Source organism: Myotis nattereri, assembly GCF_964212035.1.
Source record: "Myotis nattereri genome assembly, chromosome: 1".
In the NCBI taxonomy this organism is placed as follows: Eukaryota; Metazoa; Chordata; class Mammalia; order Chiroptera; family Vespertilionidae; genus Myotis; species Myotis nattereri.
Window position 1 is genome coordinate 94,216,326 of NC_138075.1, and position 18,694 is coordinate 94,235,019.

At 46.3% G+C, this 18,694-nt stretch overlaps 1 protein-coding gene across 3 annotated transcripts in view; it reads right to left on the reverse strand.

Moving 5' to 3' along the window:
• Positions 1-18,694, reverse strand: part of CAMK1D (calcium/calmodulin dependent protein kinase ID) — a 385,556-nt gene that overhangs the window by 18,445 nt on the left and 348,417 nt on the right. For all 3 annotated transcript variants that reach the window (XM_081087393.1, XM_081087395.1, XM_081087394.1), the window contains exon 6: positions 10,002-10,077. In XM_081087393.1, the coding sequence (XP_080943519.1) occupies positions 10,002-10,077 (76 nt within the window). The remainder of the gene's footprint in view (positions 1-10,001; positions 10,078-18,694) is intronic.

The window sequence follows — 18,694 nt, forward strand, 5'->3', positions numbered from 1 at the left end:
TCCAGCATGTTTGAACAGGACAAGTGGAACAATGGCTTTTCTACAGACTGATTATGTTGTGTGTGTCCCATAACAGTTAATGACCATAGCCACCATCTGTGGAGCATTTACTATGTTCTAGGCACTGAGCTACACAACTTATACACACTGTCTCACTGAATGTGTGCAGATGGAGTTATTTCAATCTTCCATTTCCAGATGAGGAAATGCGTGAGAGATTAGGCAACTTGCTCCTATCTCAGGGGTGGGACAAAAGTTAACTTTCCTCATCCAACTCCAGAGCCACATCATATTAACCTCTAAGCACGACAGCCATACATGCTGCTGCAAAGATGGGGAAACACACGCTCCCTCCCTGCACCTGCCTCTGCAGCCGGGATGGCATGTTTGCACATGGGATACATTTGGAAGCAAAGTCAGAAACAAGGCTGTAAGACCTGCCCAGGAAACAAAGGACCGATCAGCACCTAATGCCTCCCCAGCTGCCTTCGGGAATGACAGATGGGAGGAGAAGGGCCAGGACCACTGTGCCCTGTCTGTGGGAGAGAAGGCTAGAGACAGGTGAACCCGAGGCTCTACTGAACCAAACCCCAGTGGGTCGCTTCCCGTAGCCTTAGTTCAGCACTCAGCTCCCACGCGGAGCTGCGAGGGGACCCAGAGGATAGGAGCCCTCAGTCTGTCTCCCGGGCCTCCCTCCGTGGGACTGGGCAGTAGCTCAGGGGCGCCTCACCGACCCAGTGTAGCTGGGTACCAAGTCATACATGTGAGTGAGTCCTCTAAATACCTGCAACGTGCTTATAAAGTGCCAAAACTTATTTTAAATATTTCATATGAAAAGGATTTGAGTGTGACAGTTCACACTGACAATCGAATAACCGTCAAAAATGGCAACCCAGAGCCTGCGGTTGGATCTAATGGGACGGCGGGCCCTGAAGGGCAGTGATTTTTGAGGAGGGTCTGCTCTCTGAGGGCCGACGCTGACTTTGCTCTCAGAGGCTCCAGGGTGCGCCTCAGCCCGGGCTTCAGAGAAAAGACGCCACAGATGCAGATCCGGGACCCACAGCTGCCGGCGCGTGACCCTGGGAAACTATCATCCTGCCTTAGACTGCTTCTTCCAGGAACCAGGAAAGGAGTGCCCACCTTATAGAGAGACATTACAATATATAACCACACGCTGTGTAATAATGCATATTGTGCATAAAACACATAGCGATGCACAGACAGAGCGATGGTTGGGGACACAGAGAGAACAGACACAACACATGAAGTGCCTGCCACACAGCAAACGCCAGCTCCCTCGCCTTATCCATCCCACCAACGCCATCCAATCCTCTTCAGGGTCCTTCAGCCGAAACATTCTGAGTGGGATACTGCTCCCCATCAGGAAGAACAACATGAGGGGGAGGAGGAGATGAGCCCTAGGGACTCGGTCCAATCTCCTACGTGCTGAACGTGAGAATGAAGCTACACATCTTCAAATCCTATGCAGTCTCAGAATCCCCCGCCCCCCGCCCACACACATGCCCCCATGTCTACTCATCCTGACCTACACTTCTACCTGCTAACGAAGCCGGGAAGAGCGATGCGGCCTTCTGACCACTGTCTTGTGTGCTGTGTTGTGACTGTGAGGACAGAATGGACTGGAGACCCGTGCTTAAGCTTTTATCTTTGTGCTCCAACATTTCCAAGCTTGAGCCTAGAAGCCTTCAGTTCTGGGACTAGCTAAAGATTTTCAGAGAACATTTACTCAAAGGCATATTTATGAAGAAAGAGTAATTTTTATGCAATTAGCCCAGGGCACCAGGGCACTGAAATAACAAACCTCTCTATGCACTGCCAACTAGATAAGCCACCAAAAGGCCAGTCCAGGAGTAGAGTCTCAGAAAAATGTTCACAAAATCAATCAGATCTGAACCTTCCTCTTTTGGAAACTAGAATCTGATCAATACACAACAACTCTGGGCAGCACCATTTGCCCTTCCTTCTTGGCACTTGGTTGTATTCAAGTGTTTAATCACTGTCTGGGGCCTGTGCTAAGGAATCAGCATTTTCATCTGACTCTGGATTATAACACAGACTTTTAAAAATAATAAAGCAAAGCCTTTTAAGCTGGTAAGTCTCTCATACTAAGTTGCAAGGCCCGCTTCTTGAGCAAAACAGGTTTCAACATGTTACTCGGATTTTTAGACCAAAGGGACCAATGAGACCTGAGTCATTACAAAAATGTCATCCAATCATGTCAGCAACCTATATGTCTGAGTAGGTGCACTGCAGAGCTTTCTCCTTGTAAACTGGGAAGCGATCAGGGAATGGTTCCCACATGAAAACCATGTGCAGGTGACGTCAGCTAAGGCTGCTGCTGAGCTGCCATGGGTAACTGCCCCGTGCCAGCCCCTGAGATCCGGACAGCACCTTCAAAGCTGAGAATGAGTAAGCGGATCAAGGAAAGATCTAGAAGAGAAAGGAAAGACTATTGGAGGAGCAAAAGGAAACACATCCTTTAGGAGGTTTATACACAATTGGAGCTGAAGGCTGGGAGCCAGGCAGGGGGTGGAAGAAGACCAAACACTTCCCCAAGTGTGAGAAGCAGCATACCTCCTCCTCAGAGAAAAATAGTTAAAACCAAATTCTGCACATGGTACAGGATTGGACTAGACAATACATTGTTCAACTCAGCTGTATGTGATCCATGGCCCCACTTCCAAGTGTATAACTTTTATAATCTTGCATTAGCCACATGGACCGCTTCTCTGGGAATTCTGGGGGATGGCACAGAGGTGTCCGCCTCCTCCTGTGGGTGAGACATGCCTGAAGGAAGTTTGGACAAGACCACTTTCAGCTCTGCTTGCCCTACCAGTGGCACAGCAGGCACAGCGGGGGAAGGAGGAGGAGGAGTGAGGAGAGCGTCCAACCACCAGGAATGCTGTGTCAGGAAAAGCACAGCAAACTTTCAGCAGCTAAAATTATTCTCACAAGTAATGTATTTCATACCGAAGCCACGAAGGGTGCCGATATCCAGCCTGGAGATGAATAACATGAGCCCTACTTGGTGATTCCGAACTGGACAGATTTCCAATTCGACCTGTGCATCTAGACATTGCTTTCTTGGTTGTTGGGCTCTTCCTCTCTCCCTCCCTCCCCCACAAGCTTCCTTCCTTTCTTCTCTTCCCCTCTCCCTCTGTCTGTCATGAGCTGATTGGTAAGCATTTCAGAGTCTGTGCAGAACAACACCTGCATTTGGGAAATGCCTTGGCACCTCCATCCCATTGACCTTGGCCTTCAATTGTTTTCACTTGTCCCCTGGCTCCATTTACTGTCCCACATGCACTTCTGAGGATGACCAGAAGGCAAGCCCTTAGAGCAGTGGCTCTCAACCTTCTGGCCCTTTAAATAGTTTCTCATGTTGTGACCCCCAACCATAAAATTATTTTCATTGCTACTTTATAACTGTAATTTTGCTACTTTTATGAATCATAATGTAAATATGCAGGATGGTCTTAGGCGACCCCTGTGAAAGGGTCGTTCGACAGCCAAAGGGGTCGTGACCCACAGGTTGAGAACTGCTGCCTTAGAGCATGGCTAGCAAAGCAGATGCCAGAAGGCTGTCTAGCCCGGCTCACGCGCTTCTGGTCCACCCTTCCTAAGTTCTCCCACCACCTCCAGCATTTCCTGACTCACTGGTGTGAAGTGGAACTTTTCCCCTTCCCACCTCCATCTCTGCTCACACATCTAGCTCAGACTCAGTGGTGTGAACTCATGACTTGCTACTGTACTCCCCGGTGAGCGGGCCCTTCCCCTCTGTGCACTTTTTGGGTCTTTTCACTCTCTATGCACTACTTCTCTTCTGCCTCTGTGTGCTGCCGTACATTCCAGAGGGTACACATTTAAAAAATAATAAGGCCTCTTTTGATTCTTATGTTGGCTCAGTATGGCACTAGTGAATTAACAATCTGATAATTCAGAGAATTCTATTTTCCCCATCACCAAGTTTTAGATACCAATGTTCAAATTGGATCAAATCTCCCAAGCTATATTTTAAAAATCAGGTTTCAGATGGATTGGTACATCTTTTCTCAAACACAGCAAGCATGTCATATCCTTACATAATTGGGTCTTGAAGGGTAAGCTATCAATCTCCTGCACAATGGCTTTGCAAGACAGTCCTTCGAGACTCAGATCACGGTCACCTCTTGAGCAGCACTCCTCCAAGTCGGGCAGGGTTCACGGCCCTGCCCTGGGAGCTCTCCCAGCCCTTCCCTCCCATCTCAGTGACAGCTAGCAAGACTGGATGTAACTTATGTGTTTACTGACTGTCGCCTCCAGCAGACAGTGAGCTGCTCCAAGGCCAGGAGGTAATGAATCCATCCCTGCAGCTCCATCATATTGCCCGACACATATTAGGCTCAATACATGTCAGTTACGTGAGTGAATGTCAGTCCCCTGCCTTCCCTTCTCCAGGATAAATATTCTGAAGCAGTTAGCTGCTACTAGATGGCAGCTTCCGGGAGATGAGGCTGGGATGAATGCAGGAGAGCAGAGGGGGTGAAATACTTCCGTCCAGCCTGAAGCTGTACCATTCAGAGTATAAAAGTGATGCAGATGAGATAGCTCCTTCCTGCTTCTCCCTCCAGGCGCCCTCTCTACCCCAGGGCCTTTGCAAAGACAAAGTCACAAGTATTGGTGGATTTCACCTTCCCTGAAGTCACTGGCAGGAAGGAGCTCCTACCATCATCTAAACTGCAGACTTTCTTAATCTCAATTGCACAGCTTGTAAAATTCCCTGCATCACCACTGTGCATAGCTTTGCACCCACTTTTTGAAACCAAAGAGTATTTTATGTTAGACTATTTCTGAACAGGTTATAGGTGAACCAAGCAGAGGAGAAAGGATCACAGGCCACGAACGAAGCTGAAAGCTGGTCAAGAAGCACTTGTGTCTGAGACTGACGCTAAGAAAGGCAGTGAGCCACCACAGGGCCCACTCAGTACAGAATGCGGAGGGCGATCAGGCACCTTTCTGAAAACCCTTTCTGAAAGCAGCCGCATGGAAATGCAGTCAGTGAAATCGAATCAGTAAACATGGAATTATAATGCCTGCCGAAATGAACAAGATGAAGCTAGAATAAGGAAAAGTGGGGTGCTGGCTGGACTTTAGGCAGGAAAGGAGCCGGCGGGGGCGGGGAGGGGGTAAGAATGATCAGCTGCAGCCACTCTGATGAGCCGAAAGGAGGAGCTGTGTCCATGGACAGCAATGCCCTTCGGGGAGAAGGGTGACCTGAGACAACTGCAGGCCCCCTGGAAACTGCTGAGGCATCGACTCCGCTGCTCTGATTCCTTGTTCTTAAGGGAAACTTCTGGTTTTAATTTGCTTTCTCACGGAATGTTTCCTATCAAGGAAAATTGTGAGGGTGATGACATGCATCTCCAATCACCTCACAGGACACAAATCTTGTTATGATTTAGTGAACTGACACTCCGGTTTCAAATCTCTTTTGAGTTTGGCTAGTTTGAATCAATTCACTATGAGCGTCTAAGCAAAATGAATAAACATCTAATTTAATTTCTAAACTTCTAAAGCCGATGTCCAGACCACGGGCCCATGCAGCCTGAATGAGGCATGTGCCCCACTTGGCAAAGCTTATGAATATAGTGAGATGGTTGCTGCCTGTGGCAATGCCAGCTAACTGTTCTTATTAGTGGTAACACTCCTCATACTGATGGTAGTAACGACCATCATAATACCCAGGCTTGGTTATTTCCCGGGGCTCGGTCATCACGCCATCTTCTCTCCTACTGAAGCTGGGGTCCTGTCCTACTCCAGGGACATATCTATCTATATAAAAGCCTAAGCAACCATTGCAACTGAACGGACGACTGAACAGGCTGCGTGGGGCAACCAGGTCAGCTGGGGGGGCAGTTGGGGGCAACCAGGCTGGCGGGGGGGGGGGGCGGGCGGCAGTTAGGGGTGATCAGGCAGGCGGGGGGAAGTTAGGGGCGATCTGGCAGGCAGGCAGGTGAGTGGTTAGGAGTCAGCAGTCCAGGATTATGAGAGAGATGTCTGACTGCCGGTTTAGACATCTAAACCGAGGGGTCATCCCCCGAGGGGTCCCAGATTGGAGAGGGTGTAGGCTGGGCTGAGGCTCCCCTCCATCCCGCGCATGAATTTCGTGCACTGGGCCTCTAGTATATCTATAAAAAGGCAGCTGTCACTGTGTTAAAGTAAAGGTGACTACCTTGGTGAAGGCCATCCTTTGTCTCAGAAAATGAACATAGCATGGACATCAGGCATTCTCAGTTCCGCTCTTAAAAAAACTAATTATTCTGTGTATACTGGCCAATCGGTATTTATATGGCCTAGTTTTAAAAACTGAACAATATAGGAAGCCAGTCAAAAAATAAGGGGCTACCCTAGTATTTTGCCTGGAGCTTCTTTTGGGCACACAGGTCTAGGTCACAGCATGGGTAAGTGCCCTCACCACCCATGGCAAGTATACTCTGACCATCCAGCCTGCCCAACACTCTAATGCCTAATCTCCTCAGGATCTTCCTCAGTGGTTGTATCAGCGAAAGTTCGCTGCCTTTCTCCATAGCATGTTGTATTCCCGAGCATAATTTAGGCAAGTGATCATTAAACTCTCCCCTTGGAGTTGTGAGAAGAAAGCAGCCTGCGAGCAATCACAAAATCAAGTTTGGTCAACGAAATGCTAATCTCATTTTGAGTGGGGACATTCATTTCCTTGCAACTTGTCTTGGCTGAGCCAACCCCGTCAGACTGGACACCAGCATGCTCACCAGGGTGTCCAGCCACTCCACCCTCAGCCCTTCCCAGTAGCTTGAGCTCCGCAGGCAGAGATGTTTTTGCAAGTCCTGATCCCCACAGGGGATTCTTGGCAGGAAAAGGACCCCTCACATGTGCTTTAAAAAACGAGTCCCCCCGCCGAAACCGGTTTGGCTCAGTGGATAGAGCGTCGGCCTGCGGACTGAAAGGTCCCGGGTTCGATTCTGGTCAAGGGCATGTATCTGGGTTGCGGGCACATCCCCGGTGGGGGGTGTGCAGGAGGCAGCTGATCGATGTTTCTCTCTCATCGATGTTTCTAACTCTCTATCTCTCTCCCTTTCTCTCTGTAAAAAAAAAATCAATAAAATATATTTAAAAAAAACCCAAAAAACAAAAAAAAACGAGTCCCCCAAATAGGAAAGATATTTCTCCTCCCAAATGATGGATAGTATAGAAATGAGCGTGGAGATCAATAGAGAACCAATTCATCAAGTCGCTGCACCGGCAAAATGAGGAACGTTTGCATGGCATGTGGAGAGGAGAAAATTTGGTGCTGTGGCCTGTCCCAGCCCCCTTTGCTGCAATCTCATATCTCAGCCTGTCAAATGAAAATGCCTCCAAAAACCCTGCAGGGGCTCACCTCTCCATCACAGGTGATGCGAAGAATGAAGAGCTCGGCAGGGAGCCCCATGGGATGCCTGGCTTCCCTGGGGTGGTGAGTGCTGGTCACTCTTCAATGAAGGATGGGAATGGGGAGTCCGGGCACAGTGGGTCAGTGGGAAATAGCAAGAGTCTGAGGCCGATACCCACGAGTTCTAACTTCTAACATTTACTCAACTCAGAGCCAGCTTTGTGCCCAGAACACCGACCACAGGCCTTTTTCAGGACATTTACATCAGCCCTTAAACATGCCTCAGGCACCCGTTCCTATGCCTGCGTCTCTCCCCTGGTCAGAATGCTCTCTTCTCTCTCTTTGCTTCTGCAAGTTTTCTCCAGCCTCTACACATACCTGGGATGGTGCCTCCTCCTTCCTGAATGTCCCTGTCCTCAGTGGTGCTTCACCCCAGGAACGTCTACAGCTGTACACGGGCCTCCCTGCATGTCACTTAGTCTGCTCATGGAATTTCTTGTCCCACCATATACCTTGTTAGTACTTTGATGAGAGGCATCGTGCCTTTGTTATCTTGCTATCTTTAGCACCTAGCACAGTGCCTGGAACAGAAAAGGCACTCAAGACATGGTAGTTGTTGACACCGATAATGATATATTCGAGACTAGTGGCTCTTCAAGCATAGCCATATTATGCAGCAATTATATCCAGGATATGGCCTATCACTCAAGGATCTGAACATCTTGGAAGGTACAACTGAGGCATCCAAACTCCATTCATTCTCTGCTTGAGAGGCTCCGGGCTCTGGAAGGCAGCAAGGCAAACAGAAGCCCAGGCTGCCAGTTCAATTCTGACTCAGTCATGAAATCAACCTGAGACGAAGCCCTGGAGCGAAGCTAGTAATGACCAAGTAACTGGCAAGTTTATATTTAAAATAGATATAATGAAATACAGTTTTTCTTTGCTTAATGCTAGACTTGAATCCAGTCAAATAATTTATCGTATACTTATAAGGATTTGGATGCAGAACTGTTCAAATCATACCCAGACCCATACGCCAGTATCTCTTCCCTAGACCTCTGACCTCCATGTGTGCATACACTAGTCCACGGATATCTCAACAGGCTCTCAAGTTTAACATGCCCCAAATGAAATGCTTAATCTCACCTACCCCCTAAACTGGTTCCTCCACCACCCCCCGTTCTTTTATCTTAGTCGTCTACAAAAGCTGCCCAGCTGAATGTATGCTATAGAAAGATCATTTTCTTCTCAAGTAATGAGGCACGTGTGTGTGTGTGTGTGTGTGTGTGTGTGTTCCCAGCATTCCTTGAGGATGCCACACACTGTCAGACCTTTCTCTGATCACAGTCCTGTACTGATCGCAGTCTTTCACTGTGCAGTGGGCTCTGTCTGCTAGGAAATGTTTCCTTTCTTGGGGACAATGAGGAGAAAGAGTTAATTTTCTATCAATTACAGAAACTAGTTAACCTAAACCCATCATAAAAGTATGTTTAATAATAAGTGTTGGAAAAAGAAATTGTAACTTAAAAATAACTTTATAGTAGACTTAAGCACAATAAAACATAACAATAAAAAACAAAATTGATCATCATGAAGTAACTGCAATGAGCCTATGACCTCAGACTGCATTTCTAGAGAGTGGCAATAAGTGAGCTGAGAAGAAATGAGGAATCCAAAGGCTACATTTTGGTTTCCATCACATTTTTTCTCATTGTGATTTCGTTTAGGGACACCCTGATGTTTTCATAGTGATGTGCATCCCCAGAAAGCCAAGGCAGCACATGAAAGGATGTCCAGTATCAGCAGCCATAACAGAAATGCAAATCAAAGCCACATGAAGTGCTACTTTGCACCTATGAGGATGGCTATTATCAGCAAGTGGAAAACAACAAGTGCTGACAAGGATGTGGAGAAATTGGAACACCTGTGCATTGCTGTTGGGGATGTAACATGGTTGTGCTGCTTTGGGAAATAGTAACTTTTTCCTCAAAAAGTTAAATATAGAATTACCATATGATCCAGCCCTCCACTTCTGGGTATACAAGTACACCCAAAAGCATTGAAAGCAGTACTAATACAGATATCTGTACACCTGTGTTTACTGTATAGCAATGTTATGAATGGATAAGTGAAATGTAGTATATACACAACATGGAATGTTATTCAGCCTCAAAAAAAAAATGTTCTGACATATGCTACAACATGGCTAAATCCTGAGGACATTATTCTAAGTGAAATAAGCCAGACACAAAAGGACAAATACTGTGTGATTCCACTTATATGAGGAACCTAGAATACGTAGTCAGATTCCTTGAGGCAGAAAGTAGAATGGTGGTTGCCACGGGTGTGTGTGTGTGGGGGGGGGGGCAGGGGGAGGATAGGGAGTTATTGTTTCATGAGGATAGAGTTTCAATTTGGGAAGATGAAGAAGTTCTGGAGATGGATGGTGGTGATGATTGTACAACAATATGAATATACTTAACACTGCTGAACTGTATTCTTAAAGTGGTTAAATAGTAAATTTTGTTTATGTCTATTTTGCCACAATTAAAAAAAAGGGAAAAAAGAAGCCGAAGTGGCAAGCAATACTTACAAGATATAGGCAATCACTCCGATGGACCAGCAGTCAACAGCTTTGCTGTAAGGTTTCTGGGCGAGGACCTCGGGAGCTGTGAAATCACAGAGACACAAGCCGGGCGAGTTAAATGTCTGACACATGACATTTTTTAGGTTTGTTTTTTTCTTTTTCAGTCTTCTCCTTGGGCTGAGCTATATGTGATTCTAAAAGTGAGTAGAGGTGTATGACCTGTTTTATTTGTTGGTTTTTCTAACAAGAAAAAAAGAAGAAGGCATGAGCATGTGTGTGTGTGTGTGTGTGTGTGTGTGTGTGTGACTATAGATTATCAATCAAATGCAATCAATCAATCAATAAATACTTAATAGGTGACTATTTTATGTGAGTGCTGGGCTAGGCACTGCAGTTCAGACCAAATAGAGCCAGAAAAGGTATGTTCTGTTTAGGGCCTGGGATGTGACCTCCCCTCAAATCAGTTCAACTCAAGGAGGCACTTCTGGCCCCCACGTAGGTCTTTTGGGTTTTGGAAACCCTGCATCAGACCTGCTCTTAGTTCATTCTCTAAGATTTTGGGTGGGTTATCTGTCAGTATCGTCATTTCATTTTCTTGTTGGTGAAGCGGGGAAGGTGCTATTTCATCACTCTTCCTTGGTTCTAACCCACTGTTCATCCGGAGTCACCCACCCAAGGGCTGGGCTTATTGTGCACTTTCCCCACACTTTCTGTTCCGGGCCCTGTGGCACAGCCCAATACGGAAGACCCACCCAGTGTCTCGCATACATATCTGTGCAAAGAGTAAGTAAATAAAAGAAAAGACAGTAAATCTTCACAAGCAAAATCTTCTTTTTATCTAATTGAGGTGTCTCCAGCATAGACTTTCCCGAAAAATTAAGAGGGTAGAAAAACCAAAATTGCTATAGCTTAAAAGGCACTCATCCTGGGCTGAATTGTGTGTTCTATGGATTTGACCTTGGCGGGAACAACTTAACTATCTTTACCACAATGCTCCTACATTACAGGTGGGGGCTCAGAGGGACTGAGAGGCCAGCACATCCCAAAGCACCCAGTAGGAGAGCGGGCAACACACCTCCTTCCTCTCAGAGGGCCCTGGCCTGACTAAGCGCCTGCATTGACAGGCCTCAAGCTAGTCATTCATAAACATTTCCTACTATGAGCCTGTCAGCAGCTCTAACAATTACTCTTATCTGCCCCTGACAGAGAGAAAAAAGGGGCCTCAGAGAAGTTCATTTTCTGACGCTACACAGTAGCTATGAACCCATCAGTCTCACCCTGTCCCGGTTCTTTCCGCCTGGATGCACTGATTGCTAAGGTCAGAGTTTCTTCAGTCTGTAGGAAAAATCCTGTGCAGAGAAACTAACAGCAAAATCCTCTTTCATTCTGTTGAAGATAAATCTTCCTGAGCATGCACAGGGAAGCAGACAAGCAACTGTGGAGTGTTTCTAGTTATGATGGCAAGGAATGCAATCCACAGGTAATCCCCAAATCTAATTTCAGGTTTCAGCCCCAATTCCTTCAGACTTCCGATCAGACTATTTGTTTTTAACAAGAGCAAAACAGATAAATGCGTACATTCTTTCCTTGCAGTGTTCACAATGAACACAGTAGCAAAAGAAGAAATGAGACTATAAAGAAAAGGAAGCTCGCAAACTGGAGAAGTGGCCCTCAGATAATTGGGAGCTGGCTGCATCACTACTTCCTTTTCCCTGTAACTGTTAAGAGCATATTTCTCAGACACTTCTATTATAGCGGCTGACAAAAGGGAGCCATTCCTCCCGTAAATGTCTTGCTGATTTAGGAGGTTTGCTCTCTCTGAGCTGATGCTCTGGTCTGAGTGGCCACACGGGCACAGATGGTGGGAAGTGACTGGATCTCTGCAAGGGGCACATGTCTGAGCCTCTGGGGCCTTCCTCGTGGCCTGATAAAAAGTTCAAAAGAGTCAGAGAAGGCTCACGGGAGAACGTCGGACCCACCTTCACCTCCTGGCAGAGCTGAGGGCAGGTGTCCTGAGACAGAGCCAAGCTGACGTCTGCAGGGCTCTTTAGGGAGAAGGGCCAGCCTGGCCCGACACCCCACAGAGCAGATGTCAGAGTGAAGAGGCACGAGGACGTTTGCACAAGATTTCAAGCACAGACTCACGCCATGTGCCAGGTGCCACAGGCGACAGGAAGGTGGAGAAGGAAGCTGTCAGCACCCAGGACAGCTGATCCCATAGTTAATGAGCAAAGATTGGGCCCACCCCGAGCCACGATGTGCAGAGGGGAAAAGAGACGTGGCCCCTGCAAACCAGGTCTCGCTCCAAGGAGGAGCTATGCTGTGTTCTCTCCAGTGGTCCTCACAGTTCCCAGCGCTGGGGGGGAAGGGGGGCGAGGGATGATTCTTTAAAAGAACATCCTCCCCCTTGTCTTCCTCCTGGCTACCATCTATCATTCAGAAACCCAAAGAACAAAGGACACGGTTTTCTTCCAGAAGCCCACACGTCCAGGAGGCACACAGCATTTCACCTACACTTGGGCAGATTCCGCCTTTTAGAGAGCTGTGCGGGGCACTGCACAGACCTGAAAAGCAAGTGGCTGATTTTTATGCGACTTGGACCAGAATGTCAATTGAGATGTTAAGATTCTTGAGGCCGCAGATGACATATTCTTTTCAAAATATGGGACTTTGTTTAAATGTTAAAGTTCATAACATCAAATATGTGGGTTTTTTTTTTAAAAAAAGATATCTGGATCTGTCTCAGATGCTTCTATTATGGCAATTGACAAAAGAGGCCACTGACAAAATGATGCCAGGGTCAGTACATGGATATTGGGGGAAAGCTCTATATTATTAACAAATATCAGGGTCACATATTGGGGGTGCAAGTCTGTGTCCATGTGCCAAACTTCTTGTTCTTTTTAGTGTTGTGTTTTATCTGGATTATATAAACAATAAACTAGAAATATTTTTAAACTAATTAGTGGCAAGTGAACCACTTGTCTTCTGGTGAGGTCTTAATTGCACTGGAAATGCAGAGGGTGAAGCAGGAAGTATAATATAATGACAGAAAAGAAAAAGCCAATTGCTTTGGAAATATTATTTTCACCAACTTAAAATGTTTTAAAAATTGCATCACAGCACACATACAAATCTAATTTTACTTGTGATTCTGGAACCAAATTTTCTTTGGGACATTGTTTGAACAAGCCTGCTATGTCACTTTAAGTAGCTACTTTTCATCTCATAGTAATTCTTGAAAAAAAATTTTTTTTCAGGCAACATTCAAATCCTTCGACAATCTCATATGGTGACCGAGTCATAAGGAACTCCTGAGCGGAGCCAGGCTATTTTCTCTCCTGCTCTGTGTTCTGTAGTTGGTTCCGTTATTTCCCCAGGTGTCTAATTCACCAGGTGTTGGCCCATCTCCTACCATTTTCTTGATCCCTTTCCATAGCATGTCCCACTTGGAGAGTCTACTTCTCACTCTGATCTTTTTAGATCAGATCTGATCTTTAGTTTCCACTTTAAGAACCAGCGAAACTCCTTTATATTGTGTCATCCATCTTACACCATTGGCAGGACTCCTGCTGTAATTCTTAAAAGTCATAGCATCCAATTTATAAACTTTCAGAAGACAAATGAGCTCCCAGGCTGAGGAGGCCCAGAACACAGCCCATCCGGAGCCTTGTAAAGTGATAAGCGTTCTCTGAGCCCCGCCACAGTTCTACCTCTGTCCCAACGCTGCCTGCAGGTGCCGCAGAACTTCTTAATCAAGAAGAAACAATTTTCTCTTCTAATTGTACCCAGCAGAATTCTTGTGTAGTAGGAGGTTGGCAATGACTCTCGCCCCCCCCCCCCCCCACACACACCTTCTAATAGAAGGAGGCTTTTAATTAAATAACTTAATTGGAGCTATGGACAAAGAGAGTAGTCATTAAAAGGCACTGTGGCTTTTTGCATTGCCCTCAGCCCCAAGGCAGAGCAGGAAAGGGCTTGGGCTCCTCGCACATCCATGGCAGAAGGAAAAGACTCTTGTAGAGAGGGCACACAGAGATTCCTTGAGTGCGTTTCAAGGCCCAATCCCTGGGGGCTGTCAGTGTCCAACTTCCTCCTCCTCCTCCTCCTCCTCCTCCTCCTCCTCCTCCTCCTCCTCCTCCTCCTCTCTTCCTTCTTCTTCTCCCCTCCTCCTCTTCCTCCTCTTCCTCCTCATCCTTCTTTTTTTGGTTAATCCTCACCTGAGGATATTTTTCCATTGATTTTTAGGGAGAGTGGAAGAAAGAGGAAAAGACAGAGAGAAACATTGATGTGAGAGAGACACATCGTTTGGTTGCCTCCAGCACGTGCCCCCAACCAGGGCCCGGCCAGGGAGAAGCCTGCAACCGAGGTACGTACCCTCAACTAGAATTGATCCCAGGATCCTTAGGTCCACAGTCCAGTGCTCTATCCGTTGAGCCAAACCAGTTAGGGCAGGTCCCACCTTCTGATTATCCCTTAACCTTGGCCCAAGACAGCCTTTTAGAGGAGGAGAAAGTAGCGCTGGGTTGGAGGCAGCTCTACCTGGGTTGGGCAGGGCAGTTGGGTTCCCAGGTCCATTGAGCAAAATCCTATAATACACTAGCCTTGCTGTAAGCTCCTACTATACCTTATGCATCCATTCACTGCTGTGTGAACCTCATTGTCAAATGAGATTCACACATTGTGATTGTTCAACAAATGGTTTTTCAGCTGAACCCAAACTACTCAACACACACACAGCTATTTCTATAAGAAAACATTTTCCAAATTCCATACAAGTGATTTACAAATAAACTTAGCTGCCTCAAATATTTTTAGTAAGTAGTTACAGGAAAAAAAAATAAGAGGGAGGGCAACAAATTAATTTTGGAATTCAACTGTCAATTGAGAAGTGCCTGTATTAGGTATAAAATCAATCACTAAATACCTATCCTTAAGCAAATGATTTTTGACATGAATTTGGGGATTAAAGAGACAGAATTAGCCCCAGTGCTCTGTGTGCAGATACGTTTGACATTCATGCTGCTCTCCATAAAACCTTTTAACAGGATCTCAGAATTTCTAGTTTTAGGGTTAAAGGGCAGAAAAGATACTTTGTTAAATGATCTCTTAAAACCTCCAGCCTGGTCAAATCTCGGAGGCCATTAATTCAGTGTTCTTGGCTATTCCTGATAGGAATAGCATCATACTGGCTTGTTTTGTTTACACCAGGAAATAGAAGTGAATCTCCACGGAAATCATGCAGCCTCAGAAGAGCATCCCACCAGCGGAAGCTACCCATGGACAGAGGTGGTCCTTCTCAGCCTCAGGCTTAACTCACACTCTTCAGTGAAACAGCAGGTTTAAAATATAAAATAATGGTATTTACTGCTGTGAGACTCACCACCTACCTACAGTGGAAAATTCCACTTGATAGGAAACGTGTTCTGTAAACTAAGTTGAAATATACTGATTTAGAGCAAGGCTTCCTGGTAAAGGGAAAGATATCAGCGATTGCAAAAAGAAAATTAAAAATTTCAGAAACCTTTCATCTTGTTTTTAAAAACAATTAAATCACCTGTTTTCCTTACTGAATGAGAGGAAATGGCTTAACGAAGTCGAACTGGAAAAAAGGAGAGTGGCTATCTTGGAGGGGTGAAAGTGGGGCCACAATCATCCATCCTCAGGCTCTTACAGTCGATAGATAGTAAGTGGTGGATCCTCTCAAGGCAGCCTGAAGAGCAGGTGCTGCTGAGAGACGAGGAGATTGAGAGCCCACCCTGCTCCCAAGCTCAGAAGCTCATGTTCAAGGCAATTTGTTCTCCTCTATGGATGTTTGAGTACCACTCCTCTCAGTACTTCAAAGATAACCACTTCCGGTGGGCATGGGACAGAGACACAATTTCCAGAGTGGCAGGAGAAGCCCTCAGTGCCAGAAAATGAAACAATGGCCCCGAGGTGGTGTTTCTCCCTCTACGCCATCATTTAATGGGTTGGGGCCCATGTCAGGCAATGGGATTGTGGGGTGAAGAAGGCAGACCTGATCCCTGCATCCATGGCGCTGCTGTCTGGGCACTCCGTGCAGACACAAGCCGCGGGAGTAATCCCGCCTCCACTGCTTCCTGAGGGCAGTGATCAGGCAGAGACAGATAAGATCATGGCAAGTTTGAAGTGGTGTGATTGCTTTTTAAGCTTAACTCACTCTAAATAAAACTCGGAAGATATCCAAGGAAGTAATATGTTACCTCCAACAGTCAAATGATAGAGACAGTGCAAATGGAAAGAATGGGAAAGATGCGTGGCAAGGGGGGGTGTGCGGGGGTGGGTGGGTGGAGGGAGCACATTGCTGTGGCTAGTGGAGCTGTGAAAATATGCCTCATGTATTCTAATAATAAAGTAGCAGGTGTAAAGATGAAGCAGTAGGGGGGATATAAAGGATCATTGCAGAATTAAATGTGAGGTAAAGATGTGAAATTTAGGTTATATTCACTTAAAACAACTTTAGTTGCCTGGATTTAAGAAGTTTTAAACAGTTAGGCACATTGCCTTCTCAGTGAAGGAAACCTAGGATCCATCACTTACTATATATGTGACTTGACCAAGTCATTTAATCTCTCTAAACCTCCAGTTTGCTCATCTGTAAAATGGAACATTAATAGAGCCCAACTTTTAAACTTATTATGTGGCTTACAGGAAATAATAAGCACACAACAAGTTATAGATATCATTAGTGGTAGTTATTATGTAAGGAAGAACAGTTGGTAAAACCATACAAGCAAAAGCTATTGTCTAGAAATAAGGATGGACAGGTAGATCCTTGAAATCATTTGTTTTTTTCACTCAATTCTAACTCAAAATAGTGAAGTGATTCATTAAGTTAAGGTGTTTCACCCTTTTGATTAAAGCCTTCAGAAGTCAGGACTGAGCTTGGCCCACGTGCGATGGAAGGACAGGGCATGAGAACTTGAATCTGAATTGGAAGGAGCCTTAGAACCCCCGACATACTCCTCCTGTCCAGTTGGTCCCTTTGTTCATTTGATTATTGATCTTTCTGCTCACTTAGTCACCAACCTGTCTACACAGTCCTCACTCTATCCAGGCACCATTCTGGACACTGCAGCCCAGGAATCGCCTGCTCCTCATGTTGACAGACAATGCTTTGGAAACAGGACAATTTGTCATAATATTAGAGATTCCTGTGATGGCCGTGGAACTCTGGCTTGCCATGGCACCTTTATGGATCTGCATTCATTGAGGCAAGAGGGAGACTATTCCTTCCATATTTTCTCTCCAGGGCCCTCTGTACCCTCCCCCCTCCAGCCCCCACCCCACACTCTCTTACCTCCAGGCCAGGTGTCATCAAGATTACCTTGTCCATCACCCTGAGTCCCCTCCCATCCTTTCAGTAGCTATAAGGATGCAATGCCCAGCTCTAACCAATCTTGTTTTCATTGGCTCCAGTTATAATTCTTTTTTAAAGGGAGGTTAGAAAAAATTGTTCCAGAAGACTACTTATAAAAATGGGCATATTCTAATTTTGTCCCTCAGTCTTTGGAGTGTGTAAAACTCCTGCCATCTCCCCCTCCTGCTGAGACAGAGCTGAGCAGACTCCAAGGTTAACAGCAACTCTGTCTTTGAAGGAGGTTCTGTCTTCCAAATGGGTTTAAAAGGTCCAACCTGCCATGCAGCCGATGATGTGAGCAAGAAGAGGCTGGCACAGGCGACTTGCTGGCCCATGGCTTAGTCTAAGGTTCATCTGTTTCTCTTGCTGCCTGGCCTCGCCTCCCTGAAGAGGCCAAGGAGAAAGGCCTTTGACTCTGACTTCATGCATGTCACAGTGGGGAGGAAAGGCCCTCAGAGATGGAAGTCAGTCATGGCCAGAGGGAGTAAAGGCTTCTTTCAATATCATGGCTTTTCCCAAGTGGCTCATGAATGATCCCAACCCTTAGGGGCTGGATTCAAGTTCTCTGCCAGGCAGGCTGGTAAGTGTGATGGGGTCTTCACAGGAGGAGCCTCGCAGAGAAGCAGGTGCCTAGCGGGAGCCTGAACTTCCATGAGAGTGCCTTAACACCCTAAGACTGTTCATGGATGGAGGGCATCACCTCTGTCACCTCAGCCAGCACTGACTCAGAGGACAGAATTACGGCCTGGTCTGTGCCAGTGGACCTCGGAGACCTCATTCGCTTCCCACACCTCAGTTTCTTGTCTTAAAGGGCACCTGCACTTTTGTCCTGGAGCCAGGCCTTTGTGGAAAAGAGCTCAAATGGAAGCTGTGCTTCCCCTCGTGCTGAGGAATGCCACCAGGGATTGTGTCCAGGGCTAGACACTTGGATCCTAGACAGTGTCCTGTCCCTGAGGAGTGTCCACAGGGGGTGAGAAGGAACAGCTCCACCTCGCTGTGGCCTGTTCTCACAGGGTAAATAAAGTTCTTAAGATCAAGGAAAATAAAATTCAGGCATACATTTCAGAGGAGAATTGGGTGTCGGTAAGAACCGCATTATAACAAGGAGGTAATATTGAATGTGCTTAGTCAGATCTACTTCCTGTCAATAGTAGAATTTTCAGCAGCAGGGATATTACAAATAAATAAAAACCAGATCAATGAGAGCATCTTAAAAAGGTGTTAGTTCACTTGGGCTTAGGATATTGTAATCCACATTCTGGCAAACAGAAATACAGCTGAAACACAGGATCGCTCCTTGCCTGTGGTTTACTTGCAA